Below are 20,122 nucleotides of genomic sequence, written 5' to 3' on the forward strand. Positions count from 1 at the left end.
CTTGCACTGCCTTCTGTGCACGGGGCACCCTGCCACAAGAAGCTAGCCAACGCAACTCTTGTCTGCAGCACACTCGGCTGAAGGGGTACTGACACCACTTTTTGAATCTGTTTACCCTGTCATACAAATCTGCTGTATACGGAGACGACTCTGAGTAAGTGTAAAGCTCAGTAAATGCTGATAGGTATTTTATTTCGACATCAGTCGATTTTTGCATCACACACCTACTGACGTCGACACTAGCGTGACGTCAGGCTACAGTGTGAATTCTGGTGGCTTCAAGCACCAGTTTGGCTAGTTGTGATGATGTCAGGCACCAAAACATTCAAAACGGCTGCTTGTGCGTTACCAATGGAGCCACAGAGCAGAGCGGCCGTGGAAACGTCACGATTATATTGCACGAGCACGTGACGAGAGGCTCATAACGTGTTGTGACGTCAGGGTACAGTGGGAACCGTAACTAGCTTTTGAAAACATACTGTAATTAATTTTTCAGGGTGCATTTACGCTTACCAGTATATTTTCTGGGCTTTTGAGGACTTGGCCTTTCATTTGACATGAAAAAATGACAACTGAAAATTTTCGTGTCAGTATTCCTTGAAAAAAAAAAAAGGCCAAGAAAACGAAAAGGGAGGGGGATATTCAGGGAATGAGGAATGAAGTAGAGGATGGACTTCAGAAAATGCGAGAGAAAGCATCTGGCCTAAGCAGTGCTAGCACTTACTGCTCCCTCCAGCCAGATCCGCTGATGTTTACGGGAGGCGAGGGGAGAACGACAAGGCGGCCAACGAGACGAGAGAGGGGACGAGGACACAGTGAGAGGGAAAAAGCGAGAAAGAGAGAACAGAAAGAAGGAGCAGTCATTACAGCAGCAAACACACACGCACAAGCAAAAGCGCGCTGCGGCAGCGGCGGCGGCAGCAGCAGCAGCACAAGCTTCGCACGTTGGTCACTCGGCACAACAACGGCAAAAAGAAAAGCAGTGCAATTGTGGCAACGCAATGTGGCACCGCTCTTGGATGATCAACACAGGCAAAGCAAAGGAATTCCAGCCGATAGCCAATTTTCCGAGGAGAACTCGTCCTTGACAGGGCTGTGCCCCAACAAAAACAGCCAAATGAATCCAGCAGACAATTACCTAAGCCAAAGACAATTCGAAGGGGTGCTTCTTTGTCCACTTTAAATTCATTTCAACTTATGTCATAATTACTAAACTACAGTTAAAAACAACAAATAATGTCCCTCATGCTTTCCTTTGCTTAAACGTCAGTTGGATTCATTTGCTTGTGTCTAACAAAAGAAATGAGCCCCTCGAACAATTCCCCTTCTTCCAACAAAGACAGGTCACTCTGAACGTTGTGGCAATCACTTTTGAGAAGAAGAAGAAGCAGAAAAAATGAAGAGATCACCCTTGCGAGATTTCGTTTGGGCACCAGTTGCATTGTAGCATGCGGCCAACGGCATTTCTTGCATTGTGTGAACATAGCAACTTCACATGGTGCTAGGAATGCCGTCGGCTGAGTACACCAGTGTGTATTGTGCTCAGTCGCGCAATATCTCCGCGAAAGTGATCGGGAAGCTAATGAGCTCTGTGTGATGGAATTCAAGGTTATTCCCACAGCAAAGCAAACGGAAGGTTTCCATCTTTTCGGAGGCTCTGGGTTGTCCAAGGAGATGAAAGCATTAAGGGTGTTTCCGAATGTGCGCCAGCAAGATTACAACCCCAGGTTGAGACTTTCCTAGTACGGCCACTGATGATCAGTTCTCTTATCTCTCTGCAAACACACAGTTTTGTTTGTACGACTTTCGAATAATGCGTGGAACCAGATAAGTGGCACTAATAAAGGCACCGTGTGCTGTCTTTTAAAAAAATTGACTATTTCAATTCATAAATGCATTATTTGATCATGGTTGACTTGTCTCCTTATCTTAGAAATTATACGTTCCGCCATGATACCTATGCTGTTCCCTGGTAAGCAACATGGCACTTTGCAATTGTAATAATAGGCAGGTAATAAATCAATCTCAAGACAACCGACATAGAATAAACATTATGATACAGCTTATAAAGAAAAATGAATGCAACATTTAGGGTTGAAGATCTTTTCATATTATCCTTCAACTGAATTAAGGCAAATATATAGAGCTCACCAGACTGTATGGGAATTTGAATACAAGACAAATTTTTCTTAGAAGTTTTCTTTCCACAAAGCAACCTAATTTTGAAGCTGCTTACAGGCTATGGTCAAAAGATAAAAGAAAAGCCTTTACTGCTTTTGGGGTAATGCCTGCGACTTGCAAGTAGCGACTTATTCTGAATGCAACTCATACGCATCATTTGCATGTTAAAATTCTTAAACCATGTATATACATTTTTTGAGAAAGACTAAAATAGTGCTACTTTTTAGAGCTGAGTAGACCACTCTAAATAGCAAGAAAATATTTTACTGGTTAATGCAAGCTGACCAGGTTCATTTAACCCTGAACTCCCAAGCTGTATCAGGAAAAAAAAAATAGGAGAAACACGCCCAAATTTTCTATGCTTTAAGTGCTCTATGGAATTGTCACTACACTCAAACCTCATTATAACAAAGTCACATCTGCCACTAAAATAACTTCGTTACATCCGAAAATTCGTTATAAACGTTTATTTGTAACACAGTAGCTATGACAAGACTATTCTTCATTTACTTCGTTATAACCGATAATTCGTTATATCCGTGTTCTTTATATCGAGGTTTAAGTGTATAAGCAATTTAAAATAATACCCCGTATTGAAGAACGTACCGTAAAATCCCGAGCAAGCACCCCTACCAGAGCAAGCACTCCTCTCCCTTTTTTGGAGATTTGAAATATCCACCAATGACATGGCGCCAAGTGGAAGCCATCAAAAGCCAACCTGTTTCCCCTGTCGTGACGGTGACTGGCACGCTGGGGGATCCCCGGCCGAGGTCGTTGACGGCGATGACGTAGAACTCGTACTCTGTGTACGGGCTCAGGTCCCTGATGTGGTGGTAAGGCATGGTGATGCCGCTTGTCTCACTGTATTCGCGGTTGGCCTGGCGCGGCTTGTACTGCACCACGTAATAGCGAATGCTGTCCGAGCCGCTGCCCTCGTAGGACCACGACAGCCGAACCGAAGTGGCCGTCACGTCCGACACTGCCAGGTTGGTGGGCGACCGAGGTAGTGCTGATGTGACAAAGGAAGGAAGGACACGTCGTGAAGCAGGATGATACCAGACATCGCAGAGTTTGGCGTTTTTTTTTTAATTAGTTACTGAGTTAGATCAGGGGCCTCAAACATGCAGCCCACAGACCTTTCACTAGTGGCCCAACTCACACATGACTGCCTTCGTCCCATATATTTTGTGAGGTGGCCCATGTGGTCACAAAGTGTTGAATCATAACCTTGCAACAAAAACTATCATATTTCAGAATCGGCGTCCAGATTTTGGCCACTCTGGTGACCGGTATAAATATGTTTCTCAGGTCCTGACGTCAAATGCCCTTCAGGAATGACCCATATATGAGACGTGGGAATGGCCTTCTTTCAAATGGCAACGTCAGTTGATATTTTGTTCAAAATCCTCCCCGCCCCCCTTTCTCCATGCTTCTTCACTGTGCTGGTCCTTGCAGGACTAAATTTCGAGACTGTGGCCACATGATCATCACATGATGATGATCTTTTGCATCACCCGTGTTGACACCGCCAATGCCTAGGCTGGTCACTTTTTGCTTCTGATGAGGCATCTAACGCATTTGCCTTTTAATGACTTACAATAATCTGCTTATATCGAAGCTTCTAAACTTGAATAAGAGTGAATCATTTCAATACTCTCACACCCAGGCGTGCTGCACTGCCGTCGGGCTCCGACTTTCTTCACAAATAAGGCGGGAGAAGGGTTTATGAAGTGCAATGGCAGACTCGAGCACATTCAAGCCGAGGGCTGCCTTGAGTCGCACTTGCTTGAGGCAGATCTGGGCTTGAAGTCAAGTCCCATTTAAGAATTCAGCGGCGATAGGCTCTCACCTTGGACGAGCACTTGCGAGACGTGTTCAATGCTGCCGAGCGTGGAGCCGGCCACGCAGGTGTAATTGGCCGACTCGCGGACGTTTTCCAGCACCAGGACATTGCGGCCTACGGGGACTTCACTGTCGGCGGTCAGGTCCACGTGACCTTTGCGCCAACGCACGAATGGCATGGGCGATCCGACGGCCACACAGGTCAGGTTCAGCGTGGCACCCGGAGACACTTCGTAAGTCGACTCCGGCGGAATCGAGAAGTATGGCGGCACACGTCGCACTGCGGTAAATTAAGGGCATAGCCAATGTGAACTTTTTGCAACATTTCATGTAACGGTACTCACACATGTACAGTGCTCATGGAATGAAATGTGATGAGGAAGGTTTAAGTGGAGTAATTCATGCATGCATTCACACCAGTATACTATGTCACGTAGAAATGAATCTGGTCACTAAAAGTGATGCGTACTCTGATCCAAGAATCACAATGATGGCACAGAAACTGCAGTTGGTAGAAACGAAAGCATGTGCATCAGTTAATCCTAGATTAACACGTTCTATTCTGTGAGTGCTTCACGTGCACCCAGCATACGGTACATTTTCTCATTCAAATTGCTATGCGGTGCTTCGCCCACCTACTGCTGTCTGATCCATGACTGAGCTACGGGTCTTGGAAAGGGAAACGATTTTCCCACCCTCTTTCACCCCAGTTTGTCAAAATGCCACACTGTGTCACATACTTGTTCGAGTAAAGCCAACTTGCAGTGAAATGTCGTGTGTGATCGGCAGTGCTGGAATGAATGGTCTTGATGGCAGAACAAATGCCCCAGAAAGATGTCAGTCCCCAGGTCTAACCACCGAGCAAGGATAAATTTTTCTTCAACTGCAAACAGGCTTTTTAACCCTTGCGGGTATTCTCCATAGCGTTTGTGCTACCCTTCAGTGAATGACAATTCACAGCCATCATGGTAAATATTTATCCTTATACATACAGTTCTTGTAATCAATTTTTTCATGTTCCTTGCGATATAAATTACAATAGAGTCCACTTATAACGATACCGTTTATAACAATATATCGGATGTGGTAAAATAAACTGCTTATTACGATGCTCCAGTGCTGCGATATTGCATATAGCGATTTAGTCTGGTTACAGTGCATGCCGAAAATGGTTCTCCGTGCTGACGGCATGTGCCGCAATGCACCTCGCACCCCGTCCACCCCCTGAGAAAGCGAGTTGACTGCGCCGCTTACGAGGAAGCGAGAGGAGGAGGAGCTTTCCTTCCGAACTCCCCTCCCGGAGCTACCACTTTGGCCTCGTCTGCATGGCCGGTCGCACCAACATTGGCTCATTCACCTGTTGTGTGCACCGTGCTTTGACAGTCTTTCTCCACAACTGCCTCCGTTTTATGTTTCGCCGTGGACGGGACGTCGGGACGTCCTGTCAAGGGGAGCCGGAGTTGTGGTGGGCACTTAATGAAGCTGCGTTGGGGGGGTCTGACAACTTTCTTCATGCAGACGATGTTGTGGAAACGTCCGAGTGCCTCAGTGATGAGGCGACAGTTGCGCGTAGACGTTCTGTGGACAGTGGTAAGAGCGATGACTCTGACGATGTGGTTGAGCAGCCCACCCAGGTCTTCTTTTTTTCTCAACTCGCTTATAACAATTATCGGTTATAACGATGGGATTTCCTTGGCACTTGGATATCTTTATAAGTGGACTGCCCTGTACTTCCTTTTAAAAGCAAACAATGAGGAAGAAAAACAAGTGATCTTCTCTGAGACAAGCACTAGCAATAACAGAAAAAGAAATCATCAATCTCTCGTGACAATGCTATGGCAGCAGCGCACGCCATGCAAAACACATTAAAATGTTAATGTGTTCGCTTTTTCATGTCTTCTGCGTGTGCACTCCTCCCATAAACTCGCAAGTGCAATGGATAAACATCGGGTTTGAGAAGTATCGTGCGTTGCAAATGCACTTGCACACAGCTTTTGCAGTCCTTGCTAGAACATGACGGGAAAAGGACTGAATGATTTTGACTAATTGTTTTCGTTTCATTGCTTCAAGCACGAAAACTCTACTTACCGCGAACGAAGAGGGTTGCCATGGGCGAGATTGCAGTGCCCACACTGTTCTCTGCGATGCATTCGTAGTTGCCCTGATCTTCCTCCTGTGCGTCGAAGATCTGTAGTGAACCTGTACAGGGGGTATTGAAAATGACATCGTGAGAAAAGGCAGGTAATCTCTGCAGGCAACAGACTGTGCTTCCACCTCCTCGCACTGAAAAAGTAAGCAATAATATACCGCCTTACACAAAACCAAAAAATGGAAACATAGCGAAATAAGACAGACCTACGAATGCACAGTACGATAAGCTATACAAGCATTAAGTTCAATCTCTACCTCTTTCCAGCCTGATCTGCCATATAAAAGCCCGTTCTTTCCAACAGTTTACAAGAGATGACACATCTCAATGAATCAATATTTTGCTACGTAGATCACCCCAATTGACTACACACTAGTTTCCATGGGCTGGCACACCCAAGCATCTGGCATGTTAAAAACAGGATGGCTAACCGCTATCTCTCAGCAGTTTTGATACTGAGTGCCACATCTTTAACTCTTTTGCTGTTGCTGAAGTACCGGTACATTCTCCATTGTGTGTTCAAAAATTTGTGTCGAAGTGCAAAGCTGGCGTGTTTTTACTGGTTGCGCCATCTGTCAAACCTTTCTAGAAGCTTATTTTCACCCCGCGAGGTGTTGGTACATATACTGAAGAGTACAGAGCGATCTCGGGCTGAGCGACCATGCGACGTGTGTGTGATTATGGGTATGAGGGCGCGACTACGGGTACAAGGGTTGTTCTGCCATCTTCCGCAGGTTTCACCTGCACCATATCAACACCAGATACTGGTGTTGATACAGTAAAAGGTCGTTAATTCGACTCTCGTTAATTCGGAAAATCGGTTAGTTCGGACACGTCATCTTGTCCTTGTAAATACACGCATCACTCTATAAGACTGGGCGCTCGTTATTTCGAACAGATTTGACCGCAAATCGGATAATTCGGCGACTTTCGGGCTGCTGGCGAGGCTCGAAAACGAAAAAAGAACAATTCGGAACAAAAGTGAAGCTCAAACGCAGCATCGCCATGGACATCAATTGTCGACTTGGCTTGACTTGAGACTGATTGAACGCCTTTTCTTCGCGTGTGTTGTTGCTGGCTGTTGCCGGTGCCATTTTATTGCTTTGTTCCCGTTGGTGTGCTGCATCGTTGAATGTCGTTTTATCGAGGAATGATTCAGTATGGCTCCTTTAGCTTGATTTTTGCTGGTGCTTTCGTGCTGACTTTTCATGTGAACGCACTTTCCGCCGATATCAACGCCGGCGACGCGGCCCAAGTACGAGGCGAAGGACTTCACCACCAAAGTAGAAATTTTGCGCGCCCTGAAAAATGGGCTCTGCTGACAAGAAGTTGCTCCTGTGCCATGACGTCGGCAAACAATATGACATGAGTCTCCTGAGCGCAGTTAGCATTCTTGCATATGTGTGGCAGAACATGCCTGCGCACGCCATTGCTAACTGTTTCAGGCACAGTGGCTTTGTTGTACCCGACTCCAGCGATGCCGAAGTGTCGCCGGACAACGGTGCCGACGATGGGCAGGATTTCGGAAGTGTTATGCCTGATGCAGTGACACTAGAGGATTATATCGGCATTGATGATGGCGTTGCCACTGCCGGCTGTCTGACTGATGAGCAAATTGTCAAGGAAGTGATGCATGGCAACGAATCCGAGAACGAAGAGCCTGAAGAGGAGCAGCCACACCATGAGCCACACTGGCCCCCCCGCACTGTGAGGGAAGTCGCGGAGGCCCTCGTCGTCCTTGAAGAATTTTGTTTTGGCACTGCAGACAGCATGCGAGCTGCTGAGCACCTTGAAGGGCTCAGAAAAATTGTGTCCGCGCGAATTTCTGCTGGAAAACAGACACGCATCCGCGATTACTTTGTAAAGTAAAGGTATGTTGAAAAAGCTCTTGCATTTATTGTGTTTATTTCGACCATTCGATAATTCAGACATTTGGTTAATTCGGACATTTCTTCCGGTCCCTAGAAATCCGAATTAACGAGCTTTTACTGTATAGTGGGGCAGTCATCCCGGAAGCGTGCACGCCAAACCGAGAATATGTGGAAGGAACGCAATTTCCCATCCACGCTGTTTCCTTTCCACACGTCACACAGACCGTCCGCGAGCGTGGCTCTTCAACCAGATGTGCAAGAAGTTGATTATTTAAAGCTTCCCTGATATTCTCGAAACCAGGCTGACACTGGGAGTGCGTCATAGCCAGGAACACCCAACAGTGAAAGGGTTACAGTTTGAAAGGCAAATAAAACAAATTTTGACAGATGTTCAATGTTGTGCCTTCCGCTTTAGTTACCAGAACAGGCTGTCATTTTAGGCAGGGCAGATGTTAGGTGCAGTCCTGCTGTCATTGAGAGCTACAATGACACCAGAAGTTCAAAAGGCAAGATTGCAGTGTTAGTTCAACGATTAACATTGCACTACCGCACTAAAACGGTTAACGTCGCGCATTGTAGTGGCAACGACCACTTGACACAGATGTTTCTCTCTACCTACACTATCCTAAACTATAGTAGGATACAACTTCAGAAGTCCAGAGAGGTCCCGCCCAGACGGCCGAAGCACAACAGCCGATCGCCTCCGCAACTAATGATATAGTCCCACTCGTGCGCTCAGCAATGTTCCCCGAAGGTGGGCTGAATGCCAGTACAGCTCATGACCTGTCTGGAGTGCGCGCCCATTGGTGCAGGCTTTTGTGCATCCGTCTTTGCGGAGGAAATGCCGCACGCTTTTAAAGTTTTATCTGATTCTAGTCTCTTTAAGCTGTCTAAAGCTTTGTTCCAGTTGGAATTTAACGTAGCTGATTATGAGGTTGCGCAGGAATGGTGCGGCCCGTTGGACCTTTCACGGAACAGCGTCCACTTGCCTGCAGCTGCGAGGGAGTATCGTGGATTGGACATGTCGACGGGGATGTCATTCCGGAGCCAGGAGAGCCTGGGTTCGGGGTCTCCCTCGGCTTTGCAGGGAAGCAGCGCGCTGCGGTTGCGCTCCACGCCTTGAAGGTTGGGCAGCAGCTTGAAGTGCGGGAAGCCCGGTGGAATCTGGTTCTCTGACAAAGCGAAGAAAGAGGAAATAACAAATTCGGCAGATCCCTTTCATGCGAAGTAGTCAGCGAGTAGTCCTATGCTGCATTTTTTGGCTTTTGACCAAGCGTTACGAGGTGGATCAACATGTTTTTGTAAGTGTAGTAGTTGTGTGCACATCGTGGGCTTACCAGGCACGTCGACAACACTGGAGTTTAAAGGATAACTTATGGTCTGACTGGTTGTTCTTTTACTCTTCTACCATGCTATATTACACATGTTAATGTGGTTCCTTCCCGACATGAAGCCTGTATAGGGTCTTTTTGCAAAGCAGTATCAAGCATCGGTATGGCTCTGAGGTAGAATACTGGGCTTCCACGCAGAGGGCCAGGGTTCGAACGCTGTTCCATCCTGGATATATTTTTCTGATTTCATTTTTTTTTCTTATTTCGTACGATAGCGGTTACGAACACCGGCGGCGGCGGAGGCGGTGGACAACTACGGCGCCAAAAACGGCCGTCTGAAGCCACTTATAGCATGCACAATCTGATTGGCCCTCACCTTCTAGTACAGTGAGCGTGAACTGAGCCCTGACGGGCTCACCAACACCATTTTCAGCGAGGCACTCGTAGGTGGCGTTGTCCTTGCCGGCGCGGACGGGGTCGATGCGAAGCACCGAGCCCCCCGTCATCTCGGTTACCGTGTAGCGGTTGGTGGAGACACGCTTGCCATTCTTGCGCCATTCGATCTGCGGGCGCGGGTTGCCGACAGCCGTGCAGACGAACACTGCCACCCGACCGGTCACCACCGTCTGGTCCCGAGGAAAGACGACAATGCTTGGTGGATCTGTAAATAAATAGAATTGAATATTTTGAATCAAAAAGGCCATTTGTAAAAAAAAATAAAAGTGCCCGTCTTCTATTCTATTTGGTACACTTCTCGCATTGACCACATACACAATGTAACCATTGCGTCTTTTCGAACAAACGTGCATAAAGACAGGGGATTAGCGAAGATTTTAATTCGATAATGTTGAAGGCATATGCGTGCTTGTGTGTATATATGTACAGGTTCTGTCAAAAGTTCCCAGGCCACGCTGCCATAGGAATAAATGGGATAGCAGCCTGGAAACTTTTGACAGACCCTGTAGTACATATCACATTATGATACATACTTGCTCTGTCGGTTTGGGCTTAAAAATCTATTAAATGAGAATGCTCTGTTGTTGACGTGTCCTTGTTGGTTTCTGTGCATTGTGCTTACAGCGCATAATCGTCAGATCTATATTTTCTTATTAAAGGTGTGTGATGCAATTAAATGATGTCAGTTGAGAGTAGCACTGCATTTTGTTGTCTTTCTTGTGTCATTTTGTTGCGCTAATAAGTTACATTGCATATACAAACTGGTATATATAAGAGGGAGAGGGTGGGTGCATCAGGTGCATCAGGTGTAGAAGCTATGCAAGAAGTTTGGTCAAGAATGTGCTTGGCCTCCGCGATTAGTTCCGGCTGCACGCTTCAGAGCTGATCGCAGAGGCCACCATATGAAAATAAACAGACGTTAAAACGTTCCACAACCTATTGACAACCGTGTAAATTACGGGGTTTGTTTATTCCTAATGTACGAAGCACATTCAATTATTACTAAGCCTAAAAAAAACAAAAAAAACAATCACATTATGGGTAGTAAATTCACTGAACTATTTCGTTGTTCGAACGCATCTACTGCGAGAAGTCTCCTTAGCTTCCATAGCATTGTACTCTATGTATGAAACGGAGTACTATATGAATAGTGGCTCTTTCATCCAAGAACTTGCACTGACTGTAACCACTATGCCATCACCATTATACCAATCCAAGCCACTTCTAATTTCAAGGCCGCCGCTGTATAGAAAGCTCTTTCGGTTTGTATCTTGTGTTTAGTTGTTCATTGATTCACTGTTCTTATAATGCAAACCAATGCATGCTTTTTCTCTTCACTGTGGCGGTGGCTTATTTGTTCTGTAGTCATGCTTGTGTTTGGCGTTAGCTTACCAGGTCGATGAGCTCGCTTGGTGCATCAAAGCAGGCACAGAGCGAGCTCACACAATAGACGAAGGAGAAAGCTAATTATTTGAGGAAGGTTGCATCACAAAAATGATGCTAGCTACGAACTACGGGATCCCTAAATGCACTTTCACAAAGATTCTTCCGGAACGGAAGAAGCTGCCGGACACTTCCGTGAAGCCTGCTTCTCAAAGAAAGATTCTGCAATCGGCAAACATGAATCATGAGGAGTGCTTGACCTTGCAGCCATTGTATTTTATTATCAGTGGCGGTGTGCAAGATAAGTAATAAATACTTCTCGCTTTCTTGCGATTACGTTGCCCGCATTATCCACTGTTGGCAATAAAGTATCTGCACCTTGTCTAACCATTAGCTTGGTGTCTTAGCAAACGGAACAACTGACAAATGAAACCCATTTTCTTGCGCCCTTGTAGTTGCATTTGAAGGGAGTCCACCACGTGTTGTCATTGGCCAAATGGAAGAATGTGACACTGTCCAGTTTACGGGCTCCTCGCAAGGTTCATGCATCGCAAATGAACAACATTGTAATTTTTGGAATTTTACATCCAAAAACCACGATGTGATCATGAGAGACGCCGTAGTGGAGGGCTCCAGCAATTTAAACCACCTGGGGTTCTTTAACGTGCGCCTAAATCTTAGCACACGAGCCTCTGGCATTTTGCCGCCATTGAAATGTGGTCGCGGTGGCCGGGATTCGATCCCGTGACGTTTGGGTTGGCAGTAGAGGATAACCACTAGACCACCGTGGCGGTTCGCAAACAAACAAGCTTGGCACATAGATCAGTCAGTGATGGTGTCCGCAAAATACGACCCGCCTGCGCTGTGTGACAAATGGTTGAAATTTAAAACAGAATGCCGCACCCTCCATTCCCTCAAGGGAGATTAAAGGAACGAAAGTCACTACTTAAGTAAAACGCACTTGTCTAGGTAGACGAGCTCTCTTCCTAATGTTGTTGACCACGGCGTGTCTTTACCCAGAGTGGAGCCCGCAGTACGTAAGTCATGAGGCGAAGTATAAAGAGAATAATAATAATAATAATAATAATAATAATAATAATAATAATAATAATAATAATAATAATAATAATAATAATAATATAAATAGCACACCCCGTCCCATTAACACGATTTGCTCCCGTGCCTCTAGCAGTTGTGAACTTGTGGACACTGGCTGAAGTAAAGAGAAAGATTGTTGGCTTTGGGTGTGACACTTGTCTCCTGGAAGCAAGGTAACGGCACAGTTTGTTTTCTTCAAACTTATCTAACGATGAACAGACTTGAAAAATCCTTTCAATAAAGCCCGCTTAGAAGGCACGTATGACTTATGTGTAATAAAAATTTGCAATGTGGTGAGGGGCACTTTAAATGGACAAGGAGAATGTGGTTTGGAAAATAACAAGATGACATTGTTTATGAATGTAAGAATTATGTAGAAGACGGTGATGCCACAGCCATATAAATATTTACAGCAGTACCTTATGAATAATGAAATCAGGTAACAAAAGAACTGCAACACTGCTTTCTTCCAAACAACTTTCGCAGCTAATAAAAGTCCATAGGGCCTTTCTGCAGAAGCTGTAGAAAGAGATTATGTGTAAAGGCGTCCTTTATAACAGTTCTGCGACCAGCTCTTAATAATTTACACACCGAACATTCACTTTCATTAAAGCTCTCATGACATCTCGACGACTAACAAAAAGTATCCTTCTGCGAGTGTAAAGCTGTAAATAGCTTTAATTCCAAGATTTGCTTTGCAAAGTGACTATCTCTTGTCAGGAGCACTCTAGTGAAATTCCAACACGTGGGCTTTGTGCTACAGCTTGTGAATTGCCAACGCACAGGCCTGTGCAACTGGGAAACACACACAATGGCAACAGCCTCATTTTCTTGTGTGACAAGCAATACATCCAGTGCCACTCTTAATGCATGCAACTAAACGAGAAGGGAAGATTGCTGGGAAGCCTACCAACTTTGGTAGGCTTCCGAGCAAGCTTGCTTTGTTGTCATTTTCTCCTCTAAGGTAATTGTGTGTTATACTCCATTCATGATTTAGTGTACAATCAGCATCAAATGAAACCTGAACAGCGGCAAGCATTCGCAGTGGTATAGTGCATGTCATCCAGTTCTCACCATGGACAGGTGCGCATATATGCGCGGTGCTGCCGAACTGTATGTCTGCACCTGTCCATGATGACGACAGGAGGGTGCGCACTATACCACTGCGAATGCTTGCCGCTGTTTGGGTTTCATTTGATGCCGATAGTACCTTAATACGAGAAAAATGCTTAGAATAAATGTTAGTGCATGAACTTTGAAGCCACTGTAAACAAATATAGTTACATTTCGCGCATTTCAACATAAAGTATTCAGAAGACTTCCAAGAAATCTTGGTTAGGTTGCTAAATATCTTGGAACAAAGAACAAACATATATGCTTGGCCATCTTGTTGTTGGTACAAACAGAGGTTGCTGTCCATCGGACATCACCCCCAAGGCAACAGATACGATGGAAGGTTTGGCATTTTCATTGTCTATCAACAGAGAAAGAAAGAGGTCTGAAGATTTAGTGCGAATGATAATGTCAAAAGTTGTAAAGAACGGAGGGCAAAGCAGGAAACCTTGATGTCAGAGTCGGCATGCAAAATTTTGCCTACATACTGTATTTGCCCGGCACATACACATTCTAAGGCAATATGCAGCAAGTCGACATCTACATCTCGTGCAGTTCAGCCACGCACCGGCGAGCATGACTGAAGGTGTGCCGCGAGCTCGAGCATTTTAACTCGCGACCACTCAAGCGTGAGCGGGGTTTTCAAAAACTAGCAGGAAACAACGCACGGCCACTGCCAAGGTCTTTTTCGCCCGTGCGGATGCCGCACTTGTGGAGTTAAATTTAGTGCCACAACACGCGCAGTGCCAGCAACAGTTTCAAGGCCTTCGGATAGATTCTTCAAAGACCCACGACCACATGGAATGACCCAGCAAAAACAGGCATGCATAAACGAAAATATTCTTACACTGTTGGCATAGGCTCCCATTGATTAAATTTATATCTTATATGAATGTACAGGCATATATGAACAACACCTTTAAGCGATATGAAACAGAAATGCATGTACTTCTGAAAAAAAGGGCACAATAATACCATTTAATTCTGAGACTAGAGAATCAATCAGTTTCTTTGCTTCCGTATTGAAGCAAATTATTGTAGTGTTTACTTGTCTAATAGCTACAATTCATTTTCAATACAAGTGTTCAAAACATTCATGTGTGGGTTGATGACCTTAATGCGCAAGACATGCAAGGCGCTATATAAATACCTACAGCACCAACAAGATGACAAATTACGCGTAACCCGTAATGGACGAGCAACAAGAGAATGGTGCTGGTCATTAAGTCACGTTCCAGATAGCGGTGATCATTAATGGCCAATGAGGGGGTAGCGAAAGTGCTAACATATATCTTGCTGCTCATAATTTAGCGCGTGTTGTGGCGGTGCTATCTGATGCACGGAACTTCGCAATCCTTCCTCGCAGTGTAGCGTTTAAACCCCTATGGCGATCGAGTGGCTTTTGGTGTAACGGGAAATGTTGGGTTAAGGGGGGGGGGATATCAATGCGAAAGGCGCGAGAGATTAGATAACCGATTACGGCCGATGATAGCAACGACTAGCACAGGTCAAGTTGTTTTGCAACGGGCACGGCTCGAGTCGGAAACTAGACGGCTTATTTTGTTTACACCGGTGACTTTCGGGGCAACGCACGTCAAAGAACACGTTCGTCGTGTATCTTTCACGGTTCCCGAAACCGAAAACACGCGAGTGTGGCGACCGATAAACGGCCGGTACTCGAAGATCGAACGGTTTGCTCGCATCTGTTGGTCACTACCGGCGTGACCCCCCCCTCCCCTAGACACTGCAGAGAAAACAGTACCGTGCATTACGTACGACGCCGATCGCGTCCGGCATAGCACTTAACGCACAGCACGCAGTTGAAACAATTCGTATTGCTGGCGATTTGTTTCATTGGCTAGGAGGGCAAAGGTTACGAAAACTTGCAGTGGCCCTGCGAATCAACGCGAAGCGAGCAATTATATGTAAAGCTCCGTGCCAGTTCGCGACGGGGAGTGCCTCCGGAAACGATTTCCACACGAATGAAATGGCGAGCACTGCAACAGAGCTTCAGCCACAGGCGATACAGGCGTTTGTACTTTCGCTTTCATTGTTTACAGAGCGAACCTGCGCACGGACTGGCGTCAACAAAGAATTGAGCTGCACCCGTCGGCAAGTGTCAAACGCGCGCAGCTCGCGAGCGGCGCTTCGCGAAAGTGCTCGCGAGATTTACGGGCGCCACATTACGGCTCACAGCGACGTGCGTGCATTTATGCGTGCGCGCGTGAGCGCGTTGGAACAATCAGGGACAGAGCTCGACGATGGCTCAAACGTAGAAGCGTTTTAATTTTTTTGTTTGCTTTCTCGCGTGCGGTGTTGCTTCCAATGGCAGCACCCGCGGCGATGAGGGATGTCCCCAAGCGCCGAGACGGACGCACGAAGGAAATCGAAACCGCAAATAGCGCACGGCGTTCGTAAAGGCCTTTCGAGGTTGAACTGACCTTCGGTGGGGAGGACCGCGGACGCAACTTGCAGCGAGACGAGCACTTGGAGGAGATGCCAGAGCATAGCGGACCCTTCATCCGAATAGGCGTCCACATCAAGAGTCCACCGTCGTAGTAGTGTGACCCGTCTCCACGCCGACACACCGCATTTCGAGGGCGAAAACGCTATCTCCTGCGTGCACTGCTAAAATTTCACATCGCTGGCTCTTCGAGTTTTACACGGGGAGGCCGAAAAAGGACGCTCCGTTCACGTCGGCACTTTGATAAGGCATACGCCTAACGCTAGCCGCGCCAGTGCTAGAGGCGGTGAAGAGAGGGGGGGCAGTCAGTTTCTGGCACTTTTTTTCTCTTGCTTCGATATTTTTGCACCACCCCCCACTCTCCGTACCTCCGAGCCAGAGAAGCGGGTAGGGTGGGGGGTGCCGAGAGATGCCAAACCTACGCCAATTGGCGGAAGGTTACGCGAAACCAAGGCAACCAGCCGCAGTTACATAACGCTGAAATGTTTCTTTTCCTTCGAAACGTTCAGAAAGTACTGATAAACGCGAAGGGTTACCGCTAAGCTGACTTTATGACCCCCTTAAAATGACGACTGAGATTGCACTCTTTTGCCGCTCGCCGGAATCAATAAAGAGCCGGCGAGCACCCTTCAGCACAGGGTGGCCACACGGCGAAGACGGCGTTTTTCTCTCGCCGTTGCCAGACGAAAAGAGCAAGCGACCTGACGCTGTCCAGAAACGCCCGCTGAAAAGCAATCAATAACGCTGTCACGCCCGAGTCTAAAGGGCGGGGGCCGGCACGGCGTCTAGCGGTGCATATTTGATGACGGCCGCTTCAGTGCTCCGTAATTGCGCCTCCGAGCTCTTTTCTGGAAGCGGCCGCGCTCACGGCTCGTTTAAAGTGACCATCAACGCGCCATCGCTTCGAGTGCTTTTAGCATTTGTGTTCGTGTGTGTGTGGTTCAGCTTTTAAAATATATATGGGATTGACGACAAAACGAGGGCACTGACAACCGAACAGCGCGAGAAAAAATTAACATGGGTACGATGCCGGAATAACAAACCATGCAGGTGACTTCTTTTGTTCCAACCTGAATGCAAATTGTGGCGAGTGATCATGCATATAAACTAGAAGGGAAAGAAAGGGTGTGGACATGCATATACAGACCTCATAATCTCAGACACTTAAGAATGCCTCATTTTCGTAGCACCTATTTTCATAATAACACATTGCAAATGCATACGTTGTAGATAGATCTGTTCACACTAAGAGAGTGGCAATTTCAAAATAAACATGCGGGAATGGCACTAACGTCCCGGCATTAATCACAGGGCGTATAAGCTAAATCTAGGTTAGTGAGAACTATTCTCCAGCAACAAACGAGGCGTTTTAGCAAAAACAAACTCAATGTGAATTGTTCTTACGAATTCCATCTTCGTCGTTGCCCCCTGCAATTAAGCTACAGTTCTTTGCACTATTTACTGTACGATCTTTGCTCTTCTGAGGAAACCACGATTTTGGTAAGCAGTATTAGCAAGACGTCGCCTGTACAAAAAGTCTATCCTCCAGATTATCTTCCTAGCAGGAGTATTTACAACATAACAGCTGCATTATGCGGTGAAGCCAAACTTAAAGGAAAGAGAAAACGGTACCTGTCAACACACACACACACACACACACACACACACACACACACACACACACACACACACACACACACACACACACACACACACACACACACACACACACACACACACACACACACACATTAACGTTGTACTTATGAATGCTTGTGCGTTCTTAAATCTTCACGAATTTTTCTTCACTCTTTGTCAGAGCGTTCATCCACGCCCTTCCTCCTTGCTCATAAGAATTGTTTAGCGTGCGTCGGTACGTTGCTCTAGCTTCCGTCGACGGTCAGCGACAACCTATGCGTGTCTTTGTTAGCCACTCAGTCCGAAAAGATCCCGAGACACTGTCATGTAAATTATGCATACGCACAAGACCTATTAAGAGCCGGTGCCCTTATCGAAGACAGTCGCACAGCCCTCATATATGGCAGCAGTGAATGCAGAGTAGAGTAGGGTAGAGCCTTGTAACCATGGCACACACCCACGCTAGGGGATTGGCCAATTAAGAACCGGGTAGTTTTCAAAAAAAAAAAATCCTTAAATTACAAGTTAGATAATGTCTATCGAAAAAGACGAAATAAATAAAAATTTAAAAAAAAATTAAGAATAGATGAATGGGAAAACACGGATACAAGAATTGAAGCGGATAGATTGAACCAAGAAAGCAATTTGGAAAAGCAGGAAATCAGGAGTAAAGACTGATTCTTTAGCCTGAATATCTTTGAACATTTAATAAACTCCTGCAATGCATCTGCAACTTTCCCGTCGCTGTATACAAGGGACAAAGCCCCCGAAGAAAGTACATTTGGTGCACATAAATCTAATTTGAGGAGTCGGAAAACAGCACCTGAAACTTTGCGCAAGTAGGAGTATCTTTTACAGAAAATGATATAATTCTGTGTTGTCTCATGGACTCCGCCAAAACAACAATTAGGGGAAGCTGCCAGACCAGCTCTGTGTAAATAAAAGTTTATATATGGAGTTTGACAACGTAGTCTAGTGATTGCGACTTCAATTGCTCGTGTGTGGCATATTTTGCTGTTCCAATGATGATTCAAATGCTGAAATTCTAATGTGGTCGTTATAGACGGTACAGAAAATTCATCTAACACCATTTTCCTCCTTAATCTAGCACCTACAATGAATTTAGATGCCGGTAATACATGAATAACCAGGCCATTCAAAGAAGAGAGCTAGCTCATCCGCCATTTGACTCCGAAATAGTACCTTATGTCCTGGAGCCCAAACCAACTTAATCAAATTTATATACGGTAGAACTGATGATTTGAAAGCACTTAGAACATGCAAGTCCTTATTTGCAGTGAGGGAGGAACATACCGATAGTGATTCCGTCAAACAGGGGTGCAACAGCCGAAATAGGATTTGGAGCAATTTTTGGAGCAGCAAAATGTTGCTTTTGGAGCACAAAAATCCAAATTTGGAGCAGGTTACGGAAAAAAAAACCTGAATTTCTTAGCCCGAAATCCCATATTTGGAGCTGTATAACAAAAAAGGCTTACTTTTAGAAAAGAAAACAAAAATATGTAAAAACCACCCAACATCAGCTAATTCGTGCACAGTGCACATGAACACTGCTATTTCAATAAAAGCAGTGTGTTGAGCCACCCCACAGTGCGAACAATGACTAAGTCCACATTAGCATTTGCAGGACCGGTCAAATAATTCGACAGGCATTGGAAATGCTATAGTGGACCTGCGAACCTGGCAACCTGGAAATTTGGGAGATTCGTAAAGCAGGAGCAAGTGGGGGTAGCAAAGAAAGAAAACTGGCATACGCTTTTGTCTATTGTTCCTCAAGGCCGCAGAAACGCCATACACAACAGCTCCAAATGATTGTCAATAATTTTTTAGACGTCAGCGATCATGCTAGTACCTGTAATTACACGGCGCATACACGAATGAGTAATTAAGGAACAAAATGTGCTGTGTCCCTGACAGCTAGCACCCCCCCTAATAGCCCCTTCTAAATCTCAGTATGCTTTTCCGTAGGACACCGTTGTACTGCGGCAAAAGTGGCTTAAAAAGCGTTCTGCACGCATTAAAACAAGCATCAGGACATTTGAGAACTACTGTCCTTTTCTATTGCGATAGCAACTATATGGACACTCTCGACAAGTTTTTGCCGTCATCTCCCGTATAAAGTCCAAATTGATAACATACCCCTGTGCATAGTATGTTCTACCGCGGGTAAAAGCGCGCGAGTGCAGGCGACGAACGTGGCTGAAGCAGATATCAAACGAGCCAGCCCATCTCCGTCGCTCGGAGGGCGCATGCGATAACACCACTCCGCTCAGGAAGCCTGCTACCGAAGCATAGAGGAAACTCCCCGCCCGTCTTGAACGAGCATGAAAAGACGTAAGAGGGGGGCGGGGGGGGGGGGGGGGGCTGTCGCTCGAGCACCAACTTTGAACTTTGATTCTAAGGGCGCGGTTGCGATCGCTGGCGCGCAGCGCGCTATCTCGGCAGCCATCAGCGGGCGGCTCCTATATTCTGCTACGTACTGCGCTCTCAATGCGAAGACTCTGTGCAGCAAAAGCATCTTTCCCTGGAGCAGCCGTATTATCTTACACAAACGTTTTGTAGAGTTACGCGAGATCGG

General features: G+C 46.1%; 1 protein-coding gene across 3 annotated transcripts in view; it reads right to left on the reverse strand.

Annotated features, from left to right (window-relative positions):
- LOC119404877 (tyrosine-protein phosphatase Lar) overlaps positions 1-20,122 on the reverse strand; it is a 234,581-nt gene that overhangs the window by 74,159 nt on the left and 140,300 nt on the right. For 2 of the 3 annotated variants that reach the window (XM_049419052.1, XM_049419053.1), the window contains exons 4-9: positions 9,751-10,035; positions 9,033-9,215; positions 6,112-6,222; positions 4,031-4,303; positions 2,900-3,190; positions 725-745 (exon numbers count right to left, since the gene is read on the reverse strand). In XM_049419052.1, the coding sequence (XP_049275009.1) occupies positions 725-745; positions 2,900-3,190; positions 4,031-4,303; positions 6,112-6,222; positions 9,033-9,215; positions 9,751-10,035 (1,164 nt within the window). The remainder of the gene's footprint in view (positions 1-724; positions 746-2,899; positions 3,191-4,030; positions 4,304-6,111; positions 6,223-9,032; positions 9,216-9,750; positions 10,036-20,122) is intronic. The other variant, XM_049419054.1, reaches the window with a different exon arrangement.

This window comes from Rhipicephalus sanguineus, chromosome 9 (genome assembly GCF_013339695.2).
Source record: "Rhipicephalus sanguineus isolate Rsan-2018 chromosome 9, BIME_Rsan_1.4, whole genome shotgun sequence".
NCBI lineage: Eukaryota > Metazoa > Arthropoda > Arachnida > Ixodida > Ixodidae > Rhipicephalus > Rhipicephalus sanguineus.